At 36.7% G+C, this 16,875-nt stretch overlaps 3 protein-coding genes across 8 annotated transcripts; 2 read left to right on the forward strand and 1 right to left on the reverse strand.

Annotated features, from left to right (window-relative positions):
* The first annotated feature begins 4,835 nt into the window (after positions 1-4,835).
* LOC113278384 (uracil-DNA glycosylase, mitochondrial-like) lies at positions 4,836-8,320 on the forward strand. Its single transcript, XM_026527239.1, has 7 exons — positions 4,836-5,184; positions 5,283-5,500; positions 5,986-6,144; positions 6,229-6,259; positions 6,898-7,033; positions 7,345-7,428; positions 7,861-8,320. Exons 1-7 carry the CDS (start codon positions 4,866-4,868, stop codon positions 7,925-7,927), a joined length of 1,014 nt encoding a protein of 337 aa, XP_026383024.1. The 5' UTR covers positions 4,836-4,865; the 3' UTR covers positions 7,928-8,320.
* Positions 8,321-8,610: 290 nt separating this feature from the next.
* LOC113284102 (cation/H(+) antiporter 28-like) lies at positions 8,611-11,853 on the forward strand. 6 transcript variants are annotated; one of them, XM_026533507.1, is made up of 3 exons: positions 8,611-9,069; positions 9,349-10,359; positions 10,552-11,853. In XM_026533507.1, the coding sequence occupies exons 2-3, from the start codon at positions 10,222-10,224 to the stop codon at positions 11,815-11,817; spliced, it is 1,404 nt and encodes a 467-aa protein (XP_026389292.1). In that variant the 5' UTR covers positions 8,611-9,069; positions 9,349-10,221; the 3' UTR covers positions 11,818-11,853. The 6 variants fall into 6 exon arrangements, with proteins under 6 accessions (XP_026389292.1, XP_026389293.1, XP_026389295.1 ...); XM_026533508.1 differs by having other exon boundaries at positions 8,611-8,953; XM_026533509.1 differs by having other exon boundaries at positions 8,938-8,953; positions 9,353-10,359.
* Positions 11,854-11,928: 75 nt separating this feature from the next.
* LOC113284104 (zinc finger AN1 and C2H2 domain-containing stress-associated protein 16-like) lies at positions 11,929-14,020 on the reverse strand. The gene is made up of 2 exons (XM_026533513.1): positions 13,829-14,020; positions 11,929-12,997 (listed from the first exon to the last, which is right to left on the reverse strand). Exons 1-2 carry the CDS (start codon positions 13,925-13,927, stop codon positions 12,272-12,274), a joined length of 825 nt encoding a protein of 274 aa, XP_026389298.1. The 5' UTR covers positions 13,928-14,020; the 3' UTR covers positions 11,929-12,271.
* Between the last annotated feature and the right edge of the window lie 2,855 nt (positions 14,021-16,875).

Here is a 16,875-nt window from a genome sequence, read left to right on the forward strand (position 1 = left end):
TAATAATCAAGTGATACTTCTCAAGAAGCTTGCATAAGGGCAAACCTCTTATGTGTAAAATCCAAGCATTAAATGCCTCACAAAAGTTGGAAGTGATGTGTTCACAACTTGAAGAAGTGTCAAAAAATGCTCTTGGACGTTCTTTCAAAAGTTTGCTTCACTAAAGTTTGCTTCAACAACTGAGATTAGTCCTTTCTATCTGTCTGATATGAAGGTCAGAGCTCTTGGATGTTCTTTCAAGTATGGAGCAAGAATCCTAAGGAACTCAGTCCAATTTTCTTTATTTTCTTTTCTACAAATAAATATGGCAATTGGAAAGATTCCATTGTTTCCATCTAAGGATACTATAACTAAACAAACACCACCATATTTACCTTTAAGAAAACACCCATCCAAACCTAAAATAGGTCTACAACCTTTCTTGAAACCATCCAAGGAACTCTTATAAGCTATACATAGGTGATTGAACTTTCCAGCTTCATCTGTTGCACAACTTGCAATACTGCCATCATTCCTCTTCAGAACTTGATTGCAGAATTCAGGGCCCATGGCATAACTGTCTTCATAATTACCATAAATTCTCTCCATACACATATGCCAAGCTCTCCAAGCAGTCCAGTAACCAATTTCCACTTTGTGAACCCTCAACACTTCATCTATGAAATCCTGTGGTTTGTACTTAGGATGAGCTTTATAAGTATCCAACATAACTCTGAATACCCACCTACAAAATAATAAACTTAAAGAGTTAGTCAACAATGTACATTATATTAATGTTAATAACTTTAAATAAAAAAAAGGAGGAGTGACCAGTCAAGTCAAACCTTGCTTTGGCTAAAGGATGGTGGATTCCATGTTTCCCCTGACATGTATGCTCAAATTCACCTTTCTTGCACCTACAAGTGACTTTATCCCAAATTCTAGAGTAATAAACATTCCACTTACAATGTGGTGCCTGCTTGCATTTATATTGTTGCTGAATTTGGGTATTCTTCACTTGTTGAATATCAAAATTCTGGAAGATGTTTTGATCTTTAATGTAATCTCTACACTCATATGCTGAAGCCCATTCTTGCCCAATAAACATATTGTCCAGAATAGATACATTACTGTTCCAAGTCTTCACCTCTTCCTCTTCATACACTCTGCCTGTCTTTTTCACATAATCTTTCCATTCAACAGTCTTCTTGATAACACTTGCAATCTGCTCTGTCAAGTCTGCCTCTTTATCATCCTTATCACATTCAGGGACTTCTATCTCTTGTTCTATATCAGACTCACCAGCAGAAACATACTTTTCTTTATGGTTACATTCATCAATGTTGTGGACCACTTTCATGTTGTGGACCACTTTCTCAGTTGCTTGCACCTCATCTGTTTCAACTTGAGTAACTGACTCCACTTGACTCAAATCAACATCAACATCATACCTCCTTGTTACATTTACACCACCACCATTCCCACCTTCATCATTTACACCACAACTCAAATCTACAACTGCATCTCACACAACTGCATTCACACCTTTACTAACTTTTCTTTTACTACCACCTTTACGAACTTTTCTTGAACTGCCACCAACCTTTTCTACATCTTTACTACAACCAACAACATTAGCACCAGCACCACCATCTGCACTTACACTTGCATTCAAGTTCACATTTACTTCTCCCACCTGACTTGTAACTGCTTCAGGTTCATGTCCTGTAGTACTAATTGGATTGTCATACTTGTTTAATAATGACAACCAATCTAACTCTTCTTCAACCAAACAATCAGGCCTTTTCACATTTTTACTAGTGTCCCTTTTAGACCTACTTGTACCCACCAGATAACCATCTTTAGTGGGGTAAAACTTTGGCAACTCAGACCCATCCATTCTGCATACAATAGAACACTAAAAGTTAAATTTGTATACATAAAGTCACAAATCAAACAGTTAGTCATTGCATACTAAAGTAATCGAAAAAAGCAGCATAGCAACAAAACCCTAAAATATAAAATTCGTCGAACACATACAAAATTAGACAAAGTCACCATCAAAAAGACAAACCCACGTTATTTTCCCCTTTTCAAGTATTAAAAAAGTACCAGATTCGAAAAAACCCCAATTTTTTTAAAACCCTAAATTATTCAACCGAAAAAAAGATAAAATTAAACAACATAAATATTGAAATCTTACCACTTACCAACTAATAATAGATGGATTAAGGAAGAAATATAACAAAATTATGTAAATTTTATACACTTACCACTGAAAAAGATGAAGAACGGCTAAAATACACTTCAATCTCCCCAAAATCTTACAGATCGACTTCCAAATCCACAAGACACCAACAATAACACTTCGATTTGCAGCTTTTTTTTCGATCTACAATGATTTCAAGGACAAAGTCTCTATAAACCCTAAACACTTTGTGTCTGAGACGAGAATAAACTGACTATGAGTCGATAGATTTTAGGGTTATAAGTGTTAAATTTAGGAGAATTCTCCACCGTTGAGATATATGAAATTTTGAGCGTACACGTGTAACGTTAGGACTTAGCAGGTCATTGTTACTAAAGTTAATTTTCTTTTAGTAATTTTCTAATTAATTAACAGAGAAGTGGACACACCAAGGTCAAACCGAGTCCACGCGGGTCAACGTCATTTCCAAGTACCAAACACCAAGCTGGATAAATGTTAGACCAAACAGCAAAGTTGGTCAAAACTTGAGTACCAAAAACAAAATAACCCTATATTTTAACGGCTTATGTTAATTCTAACCATATATCTGATACTAGTCCTCTCTTCCTTCTTGTATTGCTCGTCTTTTAGATGAGTCTTCTCATTCCATGTAGTTGTTTTTCTATTTTTGTTGGGTTTTTTTATCTTTATACCTTCAAAAATACATATAAAGAAAAAATATACATAAAAAATAGGGTTATTTGGCTTTTGATACTTACATTTTGTCCAACATTAGTGTTTGGTCTAACATTTGTCCAACTTAGGATTTTGTACTTGAAAATAACGTTGACCTATGTTGATTGTGTTAAATATTGATTTTCGTTAAGAAATTGAATTAATTGAATGTTTTGTCAAACACAGTCAACACAAGTCAACGTTATATTCAAGTACCAAACCCTAAGTTGGACAAATGTTAGAGCAAACACTAATGTTGGACAAAACGTAAGTACCAAAAACTAAATAACCCTAAAAAATAAATAATTAAATTGAAGTTCTCCCTGCTAACCAAATTATGGGTAGTTTCCCTTTCCTTGAATACTATCGTCGAACCTCGATAAATGAATGTCTTCGGAACCAAAAATAAATATTCGTTTTACGGAGTTATTTATTTATCGAAAAAATGAATATTTATTCATTTAGATAATATTTTATTAATTAAGAAGCAAAATTATACAAGAGAAAAGATTAACATTTTGAATGCTATTAATTTTTCTACTATGGCTTGGAGGTTTGATGTGACAGCAAAAACAATCGCAAATTGTTTTCGTCATTGTAAGACTCGGTCCGAATATATTGACGTTCCTGAACTAGAAAATGGTCAATTAGAAGAAGAAATCTAAGGATTAACTGGTGTCATTTCTAATTTACGTTATAGAAATGTGATGGACGTCGAACGTCTTTTGAACTATGCTAACAAGAATGATGCAGTTATGGAGTCCCCAACAGACGAAGAAATTATTGAGTCAGTAATGAATAATGAGCATGATCCTGAACCAGATGATAGTAGCGTCGTACCAAATGTGTCATCTAAAGATGCTTTTCAAGCGATGGTCACTTCAAGAAAATTACTTGCTACAACACGAGGAAAATATTCCATAAATTGAGCAAGCATTGCATAAATTTAAGGATACAGGGCATTTTGGTTTGGGTGGAAGCAAAAGACAATCAACCATAGATGAATTTTTTTGAGTTCATTGCTACATATATTTTTATGTAAAATTTTCTAATCATATATTTTGGTTTATTCGTTTATATTTCTGTAGAGCCTTTAAGGATCCAATTTTTTTGTTCATTAATGCATTAAACGAGGTTATTCATTTATCACCTTAGCCTAAATCGGAATCGGAGAAAATTATTCATTTGACGGGGTTATCCATTTATCGAACATTCGTTTATCGAGTTTCGAATATAAGTGGTAAATGACAAGGGATCATATTTTTTTTTGTCCCGGAACAAGTCCAGGATAGGCCCGTGTTGAAAATAAGGCAGGTTTTACGCAGGCCTGCCTGCCTCGACACAACCTGCACTAGACACTAGACAGGAGGGATCATATAAACCAGTGGAGATTACCCTTTGTTCCCTTCATGCACATCGGGTTGGGTGGTTTTGAAGGAGAGCTAATCCGCATCGTTTAGACCGTGAGTGCTACAGACATTTGATGTCCCGCCGGCGTGGCCAGACCGCCTCAGCGCGCTTGTTTCCAAGGGGAACACTCTTCGCTCAACCAACTATACCGACATTTCTGCTTTCCATCTCGCTTCAGATCTCTGCACTAATCCGCTTCCCAATGCATCCCCACCATATACATCCCGCCCGACCGATGTTATCCGATCCGGAATAACTGCCCAGACTAAATCCATCGAGCCGCTATTCTGGCCCGGCCATCATCGATATCCAACCAGTAGTTTTCTTTTTTTGGGATCATATAAACCGGTATCATCACTTAATTTTTTTACCAACGCACTATAGTGACATCGGCTGAAGTCCACGTCATCATACATCCCTGTTGCTAATCTAGTCATATACACCTCTGGAGGTATGCATAAAGATGATCTTATTCACGAACCCTATCTAATACCATACAGCATAAATCACCAGAACATTAAGCTAGAAATTTTCCCGCCATTACTCGCTGTATATGGCGGTAAAAATGAGTTCCTCAATATCACTCTCCTTTCTCTCTCGAAATTTCTCTGCAATTTCTTCACCTCCATTAATGTCTTCTTCAAAATCCATAACTGACTTTTTCAGTCCTCCTCCTAAACGAATCAAGATTTCTGAAACCCTAATTTCAAAACCCACCACTATATCTGCTCACTCAAAATCAGGCCCTGATAATGTTGATGATGGTTCAAGTCTTTCTGTTGAACAGAAAACCAAGATTGAATTCAACAAATCTCTTGCAAGAGCTAAAAGAAACCTCAAAATCTGCACTGACAGAGTCTCCAAGTCCAAAGGTATGTGCATTTCTAGGGTTTTCCAATTTAGGGATTTGAAAGGGTCTTCATCTGATCTAATTAAACTGGATTTTTCTTTTTGGTTTTCAATTATTCAGAGGAAGGGAAGTTTGTGAAGCTGGAGGAGCTATTGGTGGAGGAGACATGGATAGAAGCACTTTCTGGGGAGTTTGAGAAAGCTTATGTCAAGACATTATCTACTTTTGTTGAGAAAGAAATTTCTGGAAATGTACCTATTTATCCACCTACACATTTGATTTTTAATGCGATGAATTCGACTCCGTTCGATAGAGTAAAGGCGGTTATCATTGGTCAGGTATGTCAAGTGTTTGATTTTATTCTCGATTTTGATGTTTGTTTAGTGTTCACATTGAGGGTATTTGACATTTTTCTGTTAAAGTAGAGTATGAATGCTGTAATTTGTAGAGTTCCTAAATCGTGTAAGATATAAACTTATGTCGAGAGCAGTTTATGTCATTCTGTTAGTGTATCTGGAAATCGCATTATAGGTTCAAAGATAAGCGTGGAGTTTGAAACTGAATTTGCTATCTCGAGGTGTACATAGGAGTTCTTACATCTCGAGGGGGAGATTTTTGAACCTACATTGCAGTGCACCACGAGTTACTTCCCTGTCATAAGTTTAGGGAGCATTCTTGTTTTACCCCTCAGTTTTCCTTCCTTCAGTTGCATTACTGTGTAATGCTTAAGTCGGTTGGACTAGTACTCCTTTGCGTAAGCAAAGTAATAATAGGGATATATTTTCTTCTTTTTTGTTTGTGTCCTAATTGGATGTTTTCTCAGGATCCTTATCATGGACCTGGTCAAGCAATGGGTCTTTCTTTCTCAGTGCCAGAGGGGATTAAGATTCCTTCAAGTTTGGGGAACATATTCAAGGAACTTAAGCAAGACCTGGGTTGTGCCATTCCTACCCATGGGAACTTGGAACGGTGGGCATTACAGGTAAGTTATATTAAGCATGTATTGTCGAATAGTTGATTTAATTAAAACGAACTATTACTCACTTTAACTATCTCTTCACTGCAGGGTGTTTTACTGCTCAACACTGTACTTACAGGTATGCTACTTATGCTAATTGACTTATGGCATACATGTTGAGTTTTTAAAAGAATATGATTTTTGGTTGGCCACACACTTTATTTTGGGTTTTTCAGCTGAATCCAATGTTATCACATTGAAGGATAGGAAGATTTTATTTCTACTTAGACCAAATATTTAAAATCTTACAATTGAAATCTTTAGCATATTCAAGGCAAACCATATCTTGAATCTAGATATGCCTCACAAGGTTGTTGTTTATTCCAAATTTTGGTACGATTGATTTAGACCTAGAATGGTCGTATGAATATTAACCTTTTATGGTCAGTATAACTAGCAGTACAAGCATATGTTACATTCCAAGACCTTCGTATCTGTAAAATAAATTGCTCTTCTGAAAAGTTTGCTTGTCGCTGAGCCAGCTAATTTGTCATTGTAATATAAGCACGGAGTACTTGACGTTGACCCGTGAGTTCTATGAAGGTGCTGGCCCATACCTGGTGCTTGAAATTTGGTGTTTTACTGTATTAGAAAGATGTAATATGTTAAAAAATGATCAAGTTTCCTCTTAAAGTAATATGCATTTTCTGAATATCTATTTTACAACCAATCACCGGTGCTGTTGTTATGACATTGTACTTTTAATTTCTTTGGCAGTTAGAAACCATCAGGCAAATTCTCATGCTAAAAAAGGTTGGGAACCTTTCACAGATGCAGTAATCCGAACAATTTCGCTAAGAAAAAGTGGTGTTATTTTCCTCCTCTGGGGGAATTCTGCTCAAGAAAAGTCTAAGTAAATTCTATTTTTAAAGCTAGCTGGGTAGAGACTGAATTTATTTTACTCTGTTTTGGATGCATTGCAACCAACTCCGCCTGTGTAGTTTCTTACTGCACAGCCTGTCCTAAGCCAGGATAAAGGAGGAGGGTATTGATAGGTGTGGCGGACCAGCGTTAATATAGCCGAACTTTCATACATTGAGACCCAAATAAGTTTATGATTTGGGTTTCATTTTTAGCCTACCCAAACATGTTTGGGACTAAAGGCTTAGTTGTTGGATGCATTGCAGGCGTGCTGTATTAACTGACTAGAAATATGTAATGCAGACTAATTGATGAGTCGAAGCACCACATTCTGAAATGCGCCCACCCTTCTGGTTTGTCTGCAAACAGAGGTTTCTTCGATTGCAGGTTAGCTTCCTGCTTTGACTAGCTTTAAAATTGGAATCTTGATGTTAATATCTTCTTCATAAGGATTATTTGAGCACTTTCAGCTTCCATGTAGCCTATTTTGCTGTAGTAACTTATACGCCACATGCCATGATCTAATCTTGTTTGTGAACCGAATTTGTTTCTAATCACATTTAGTTTGGACAGGCTGATATTAGATGGAATATTCTTTGAATGCCATGGTCATTAAAGAACAAGGAATGATATATAAGTCTCTTAGGATCAAGTCAGGATAATCTGATATGTAGGGTTTGGTCTTAGTCGAAGTTAATTGTAGCCTTGCTGCTTATCCTAACGTACTTTTAAAGAGTTAAACTACCAGTGGATCTGTTTTACCTGCGTTCTTTCTAACAAGACAAGTCTATTTACTTTTTCGTTCAATTTCTATGACAGGCATTTTTCGAAAACGAATCATATCTTGGAGCAATTAGGAGTCCTTCCTGTCAACTGGCAACTCTAAGTTATTTTCTTGGTAGTGGGTATCACATTTTGCTCCAGTTTGGTTGTACTTGTACCTTTTCTAAGCCTTATTAAGAAGCTCACCTCCAATGCTGGAACCGAAGACCTTGCAGAACTGAAAGTTCGTTTTGATATTGCCAAGCATAATGCAGTTTTAATTAGTGTAACATTTGTGCCAGGAAATGCCTAATTCTAGTCCAAGAACAGGCAAGAAACCTTTTGCAGAAGGACGAGGCACGAGATATGTCAGTAATATTATGACATGAAATTTTTCACAAAATCCTTGTAAATAACTAAGAAATGCAGGTTTTTGTTTTCCTATATCTCAGAAAGATTTCCGCATTTTGAGCCATCCTCAAAAGGGACAACTCTTACTTTCTTTAATTTTACTGGATTACCCTGACAACTGCTCTTTTTATATTATCACACTTTGGCAAATGCAAAGGCATGGGACGGCAAATTTTTGCTTATTTTTGTGTGCTTTCACAAATACAGTTCAGAGTTTTGGGCCTGTTGGTGGGCCGGACCCAAGATTCTATTTTTCGCTAGTCTTATTCTCACTTAGGAGTCATGAGGCTGGCAAAACCTCTCTGTATTAGAACGAGAAACACTCTCCACCATTATTACCCAATCGCATGCAGAAAAATGAAAACCATGCAAACAAAACAAAAATAATATTTCCTCCTCTCTCTCTCTCTGATTCTCTGTGTCTGTCTCTAAGTTTCAGCACGCAGTATGATCAAACAAGGATTTGTTGGTTGAAGAATCAACAAGGATAGTCATATACGACTATTATTGCATGATATTAATGGTTTTATTACTCAAAAGCTGCAAGTTTGTTGAAGGATATCACAAGGTTAGAGTTTGAAACTTGATATATATTGTATGATTTAGAGCATCATGGATTTTGCCAAGAAATCTATTCCCCAGGAAGCAGTGGATGCGTTTAAGGGACCCCTTCAGGATATCGTAAACAATACAAATGCGTCCCTTTTTGGCAATCCATCAAATTGCTTAATGGCTACAGGTAGTACGTTAATTGTTGGTTGTTTCGGCGTAATGCTGTCTTTCTTCCTGTTATACCAAATTTTACGTCTGATCTCCCGCTACACCTTACAGCCTCGTATCATCGTCGAAATTGTGGTATCTCTAGTTCTTTCTTTTATTTTTATTTGTTTTTATATATGACTCTCAACTCAAGCACAAACCGAATTCTCTTGACATTTATATTTACCAGGACCATCACAAACACTAATAAGCATATATTTGATAGTTTTTCCTTAGCTATTATGTTTTCCTGTCATTTTAGTGATAAAGGGTTTCATTTCAGTCTCTATCTCCAGAACATTCTCGTCTTACGTCTGCCGATCTCATTCTATGTTTGTGTGTTTTTTGCTAATAGTACTGGGAACGTTGGTGCAGGTAGGACTTATTATGGGAAACATCGGCTTCGTGAGAAAGTTTCTGAATATGGTTTCGAATAGAAGCTTGTCTTCGCTCACAGAAACAGGAATCAATTGTTATGCATTATTCTTAGGGCTAAGTTTTGATGTATCAATACTTGCGCGTTTTCCGCGTGAAGCCATAATAGCTTACACTACTATATTCTCAACCTTCCTTGTGGCTGTTACAGCTGCACCACTTTTACATTTACAAACTGAAGCAACAATGAAGAACGAATTCAGTTTTGTACTTGCAATATCTCTAACCTTAGCGGGTACCTCTTCGCCAGTATTAACACGGCTACTCATTGAAGCAAAGTTCGCTAAGTCAGACGTTGGGCAGCTAGTTATCGGTGCAGCATCGTATACTGACTTAGTCACTATGATTCTTATCTGTGTTGCTTTGATATTCCAGCCTAACTCGGCAGTCAAACATCCTAAGACCATAGTGGATTCATTGGCGCAGTTTACTTTTATACTGGTAACGGCGTGTTGTCTTTATTCAGTGATGCCGTCGTTAGTAAACTGGCTGCAGAAAAGAAATCCACATGGAAAACCAATGAGACCACAAGATCTGACACTATTTGTATGTTGCATATGGTTATTGGTTGTCGTTGTAGCTGGAATTACAGGCTACAGTCAAACCATGATGTCTTTCATGATTGGAATATGTTTTCCTAAAAATGGAAGACTGATGAGTATCATGGTCCGCAGGTTCCATGAGTTTATGAGAATGATTGTGTTTCCATTATACTTCTGATGGGTAGGTGCAAATGCTAGTTTTGCAAATTTGAAAAAAGACAAGGAGGATAATAACTACATATTCGTCAAGTTCTTCTTCCTTCATACAATAATGTTGCTCGCGAAAGTTTTAGGAGCTTTGGCTTGTGGCATTCTCTTCAAATTTCATTGGCATATCTCAATTGCCATAGGATTGTTTCTAACAGTTAAGGGTCACCTTCATATCTTCATTGCCACTTTTGCAGTCAGTGTAAGTTGAATTTCATTTTCCTTTTAAATTTTTGTAATGCCTTACTATCACTTTTTCATTTTTAACATATTTTAAAATGAAAAACACTTTTGCAGAAACAGAGGTAGTGTGTCGCCATATACTCCAGATGTCTAGCTTTTCTTGCATATGTTAATTCATTACTATGTTGTTTTTTTTGATGTACAAGTGCAGAGCAAATATATGAGTACTGGTAGCTTCGTGGTGATACTATTACATTGTCTACTATCCATTTCAGTGGTTCATTACTTGGCGAAATTCATTATCCAACGGGCAAACATGGAAACTACATACCCTTTAATGGCACTCCAGTGGTTCGACCCTAACACTGAACTCCGTATATTGGTTGGTATCCATGGACACCAGAATGTACAAACGATGATAAACCTCATGGAGATTTCTCGAGGTAATGGTTTCACAAGTCTCTCAGCATACGTAACCGATATGATCGAGATGAACGACAACAATACCGCCATGTTCATTCCTGATGATCCAGAAGATGATAATCATCGAGGTGATGATGAACATCCCTCGCCTTTGCCAGAAACAGATGCTAATACCACGATGGCCGATGAATCAGTTGTGAGCATGCGTGACGAGATTACAAATATGATCTTATCGTACGTGGAACAGAGCGGCGGAGGTATTAAAGTACACAGGTTACTCGCAATCTCAACATTTTTTAACATGCACCATGACATCTACAACCTCTCCAAGGCAGTTCAGGCTTCTTTGATCATTTTGCCATACTATAAGAATCAGAGGAAAGACGGAAAGATGGGAAACACACCCCACGGTTTCAGATACGTAAACCGCAAGGTGTTTAGACATGCACCACGCTCAGTAGGAGTACTTGTTGATCGTGGATTGGGGAAAACCATCGAGAGAGGGTCATCCGCAAGCGTGGCCCTGCAGGTCGCAGTTCTTTTCATTGGAGGAAAATACGATAGAGAAGCATTAGCTTATGCTTCTCAAATCACACAACATCCTGGAGTTAACCTCACGGCTGTCCGGTTCTTACAAGACGAAGAAAAAGAATTGAGCAAGGCGAAAAAGAAGACAGCTTATGCCAAGGCAATGGACGAGAAGGAATTGAATCTGGATAATGAATATTTTGCAAACTTTTATGAGAAACAAGTTGCATTAAGAAAGGTTGGGTACTCAGAAAAACATGTTGAAAGCGGCACAGAGATGGTTTCTATATTGAAGTCATTGGAAAGCCAGCATTCCTTTTTCATTGTTGGCCGAGGAAGACGCGGAGGCCGGGTAACTTCTTTTCTGGAGTCTGGGGTTAGTGATTCAGAAGAAGCTCCAGATTTAGGACCCATTGGAGAAATCCTTGCTGATTCTGATTTTTCTACCACTGCATCAGTGTTAGTCATTCAACAACATTTCCGTGAAGAACTCGAAAAGGATGAATTCAAAATCATTCCTATGTAGTTGTTATCATTTGCAAACTTTAAAAGTCTGTAACAACGCTTGACAAAATAGAAAAAATCAGAGTAGGATTTATAGGATATAGTGACTGTAAGTTCAGGAAAGCACTTGAACTTGTGCGACAGAAGCTTTTCAATTTTCTTTACTATTTTGATTCCCTCCTTCAAAAGACTGCTGCTCAAACCGGCAGATTTAACTTACGGTATCCTTGAACTTGCGCAACAGAAGAACTTAAAAGACTAAGAAATAGTCAAACAATAACATGTTTTCCTGCAAAGAACTTGTCATATTTCTGTTTCTGTTCTTTTTCCTAAGACAATGTAACTGTAAATGATCGAACATATCAAATGCCGATGAATCAACGGAAGCAGACACCAATGAACTGTATCAACAAAATGTTGACATACAAATACAATTCACAACGAGGATATGAACTCTAATTAATGGTGGTACAGTTTCACGCTCTAGAAGTACCTCCATGATCTTTCTCGACATGATTCACCAATGCTACTGGATCTCGGAAACCTCTACTGCACTTGGGGCAGACATCAATTGTCACCTTGTTAGCACCACCACTTCGATTTCCACGTTCGTGGTTTTTTTTAACATGCTCCACCAGAGCTGTGACAGAGGAGAACTTTGCCCGACACTGAGGACATTCTTCTGTTTGTCCACTGCTGCTCTGCCCTATCCCATCCGTAGCTGTTTTAAATGATGCCTTAACTGAAGAAGCTGCATTCATTAAGCCAGTGACCCATGTGGGTGATGATGACGTAGAGGATGAATTTCGGCCTAGTTTTGTACCATCCTTCTGGCTCTTATTCAAGAGATTCACGAAAGGGAACCCAGAAGTAGCTTTTTTAGGTCCTGGACATTGGTGGTCAGGCCCAAACCGATGCTTCAGACAGTGCTCAATGGTGCAGTCTCTGCATTTAATTGTGTTTGAAAATGTTAGATTCTCTTTGCATCTGGGGACGGGGCACTTTTTCTTCTTTGTTGCTTTTTCATAATTCGATGGGTCACATTCAGTGTTAACATGCGTCTCCCAAGTGATATTAGGGTCTTCATCAGGGATTAAACGGACTCCTTTGGCACATAATGGGCATATAACGACAGTAACGTCCTGCTTGTTCGCATTTGGACACTGGTGTTTAACGAAACTTCTATGTTCTAAACAATATACCTGTTGCAAATATGGTAGAATAGAGGATAAAAATCGAGGAAAATGAAAAAGACTTTCAACTGAAAAGCACAAAGCTGTAGAGATGACAACGCTACTATATTAGTACAAGAAAACTTGCCAAGGGGAAATATCCCAAAGTTCAAAACAACAGATCAATGATGATACGCAAAATAAGAACAAATGAGACAGTGGGTTACGACAGAATCAGCTCAAGATGGAACACGATTTTGATTTCCAAATTATAACAGGATGTCCCACCCTGAATCAATTTAACTTCGGATTAGAATTTACGTATGGCAGTGAACCTAACACCTCAACTTAATCAGAGACATTAACAGGAAATCCCACCAGGAAATCACTATGTCATTTTGCATAATCCTCTCCTAAACAAGTTCCACTGGTGGCACATACTCCATCCTAAATGTAAGACATACAAAATGATTAACCTAAACGATGCACCATTTTGAATACATTCCACTACATCAAAGGGTTTACAGATGCCAATAATGTTATCCCTACAGCCTTTTTATACCCTATAGTTCCTCACTAAAAAATCAATCTCAACTTAAGAACCCTAAAGATTTCATCTTAAAATTGCAGGATTTACTGGTTCAAATCAAACATAATGGGTCTTCAACACCAAAATTCCTAACCCAAGAAAACTAATCCACTCCTAAGAAAACCCCCAAATATCATGTTATAAGCAAAGGCGTCAAATTTACAAAAATCTTGATAAGAATCAATCGAATCAACAAAAAGGGGTTCAGAAGAATCCTAAAGTTTAGAGAAAAACCCCCAAAAAATTGGAAAAAAAGAGAAGAAGAAACGAACCTGATTACATCTGTCGCAGGTAAAAGGAAGGAAATCGATTAATTTACAATCTTCCACAGTGCAATGTTTACCTAGATCAGGAAATTCAGGGGTTCCCATGATTCTAGGTAAACGGATATAAGATAATTCAGGAGTCTATTGAGGAATAGGAAGACTGATTCAGGATTTTTTTTATGAATTCTAGAAAGAGAATTATATTTCCGCGTTGAGAGAAAGTTCAAAGAAAGCGGTTGGTGGATTACAAACTTTTTTAACTTGGGCCATGGCCCAGTAAGGATTGTACCACCAAGGTACCATGAGAAACTTTTACGGTTTATCTTTTTGAAATAACTTTTACAGTTATCTTATCACATTTATCAGGGCAATTCCAATGGGATGGCTTGCTCCCACTATGAAATGTGCAAACATGAAAGACGGATGGGCGGCCAAAAAACCGAGGGTTTACCCGTCGCATCCTAACAATAGATGCATTATTTTTGTATCACTAGCTGAACAAGAAATGTCCATATTGCAGAATCCTCTCCAAAACAAATTCCATTGGTGGTTCATACTCCATTGAAAAAGTAAGACATACAAAATGTTTGCAACTACGCTATAAAGGTATGGATTAACCTAAACGATGCACCACTTGTGGCGTATACTTCATGTTATCCCTGCCGCTATCATGCCCTATTTGTACCTCACTGATTTCTTAAAAACTCAATCTCTACTTAAAACCTCTAAAGACTTCAGCCGTCAATTGTAGAATGTATTGTTTAAATTATACAAATTGGGTTTTCAACACCAAAATTCCTAAACGTAAAAACTAATCCATTCCTAAGAAAACCACAAATTTCATGTTATAAGCAAAGGCATCAAATTTATTAACATCTTGATAAGAATTAATTAAATCAACAAAAAGGGATTCCGCTAAATTCTAAAATTTTGGAGAAAAACCCAAATTATAAATTGGGGAAAAAAAGAAACGAACTTGATTACATTGTCGCAGGTAAAAGGGATAAAATCGATTAATTTACATTCTTCAATGGTGTAATATTTACCTGATACGAGGGTACCAAGTACACCACAATATTTTTATATCAACATATAAGTCTGATACCTTGAGTGATCGTCTATGGACAAAGTTGAGACAATACAACAACAAGGTAATCACTTGATAATAGTTACGGTAAAAGACTAATATTATATAATCAATATCAAGTGCTTTGGATTAATGTATCTTGTACTTACTTATAATTGCGGAAAGTAAAAGTAAAGACACAACAAGATTTTATCAACAAGGAAACCAAAAATACAAAAAAAAAAAAACAGGGATATGGTTCATTTTTGAATAATCTCATAATTAAGCCGTTACAAAGACACTACCAAACTTCGTATAGTTGAGACCAACTAAACTACCCCTAGTTACTTAGTTTTCTCATGATCCATGCACCTACAATCAATTCATTTAATGCACGTGAATCCTAAGATAGAGTCCACCATCTTAAGTTGCTCCAGTCCCTCTGAAGACTTTAAACACTCATCCGTTTGGATCGCCTTCCAAACAGTAGATGACTAATCTATTGGGGAACCACATTTCTATCTCAAGAAGTGAATCAGAGATATATGATGTTGAGTGTGAAAAAAGCTTGTCTTGTTTAAAATGAATTAAACCTCCTTTGTCGGGTTAGATATTTTAAGATCTGGATTAAACAAGTTAAACAGATCAAGTCAGATAGAACTAACATATTCATATACTAAAGTGTACCACCAAATGATAACTTGTCGACCTAAATACAACTAGTCAATAATAAGTCTACAAAAGATAAACCATATCTAGTCGGATACCATACGATCAAGTTTTTGCACGAAGCAAATCACGAAGATACAAAACCAATAAGAAAAATCGTATTTTCTTCAATCTTCAATAGTCTTTTGTACCTGCACAATAACAAACTTGATTCCTGACTTATGATCGATCACGCACAGGACGAAGTTAAATAAAAATGGATGATCACAACACAATGTTATTCTCTTGATCTAGTTTGAGTGGCCTTATATCATAATAGAAGGTTCTCAAGAATAATCAAACTAGGTGCATTCCAGAGATAACTACTATTAGTTAATGAAATCAATAATAGAAAACTAAAATAACAATGTAATTCTAGTCTCATATCAACCTTACTAATAAATGCTTCTTGATCCCAAATAAGTCTTTGAACTATCGGACGTAAGAGATTTCACCTAATTAGGTTACTTTCCTCTCTAAGATAGTATTACGAGAATACTATTAGTCGGTTACACCAATCACCAGAAACATCAAAGATGAAGTCTGGCTGGCTTGGGACGAGTTTGTAAGAAGAACAAACTTCACTATTTATGGATCAAGGTAGTTTCGACACCAAGGAATTTCCATAACCGAAGATATTCAAAAGATATGCAATAAAGCACCTAAATTCAGTTTTATGAATTCTAACCAATATCCAACTTTACAACCAAAATTTCAATAGAAAACTCAATATTAGCTATCAATTAACTAATATTTATTTCCATTGATATGTTTTGATTGCTGGGAAAACAAAAATATTAATTTCGAAAATCTCAAAAAGATTTTATGCTAATTTCGGTTTGGGATCTCACCTCGAATATCAAGAAATATATTTGAAAAATTAAGAAATAACATTTCAGCATGTTCAAATTACTCACTATGTCAACATCTTGAACTTTCCTATTTTCCAAACCGAATTTTCAAATCACACGGTCCCTAAAGTGTACGTGACTTCAGAAATCGGTTTTGCCTATCGGGATCGGTTCTACCATGATATTTAAATCAAGTTAGGATCGGTTTTACCTTGACTACCAATATAGGTAGGGATCGGTTCTACCTTGACTCCCAATATAAGCTAGGATCAATTCTACGTTTATTCCCTATATAGGTTAGGATCGTTCATACATAAGATCTTCAATGAAAACTGAAACCATAGTCCTTTTGATTTCCTTTCGAATATGAAACAAGTTCAACGTCTACTTCCTTAAACTTATGTAATTAAACATAGTTTCTCTAGGTA

Source organism: Papaver somniferum, chromosome 5, assembly GCF_003573695.1.
Source record: "Papaver somniferum cultivar HN1 chromosome 5, ASM357369v1, whole genome shotgun sequence".
Classification (NCBI taxonomy): domain Eukaryota; kingdom Viridiplantae; phylum Streptophyta; class Magnoliopsida; order Ranunculales; family Papaveraceae; genus Papaver; species Papaver somniferum.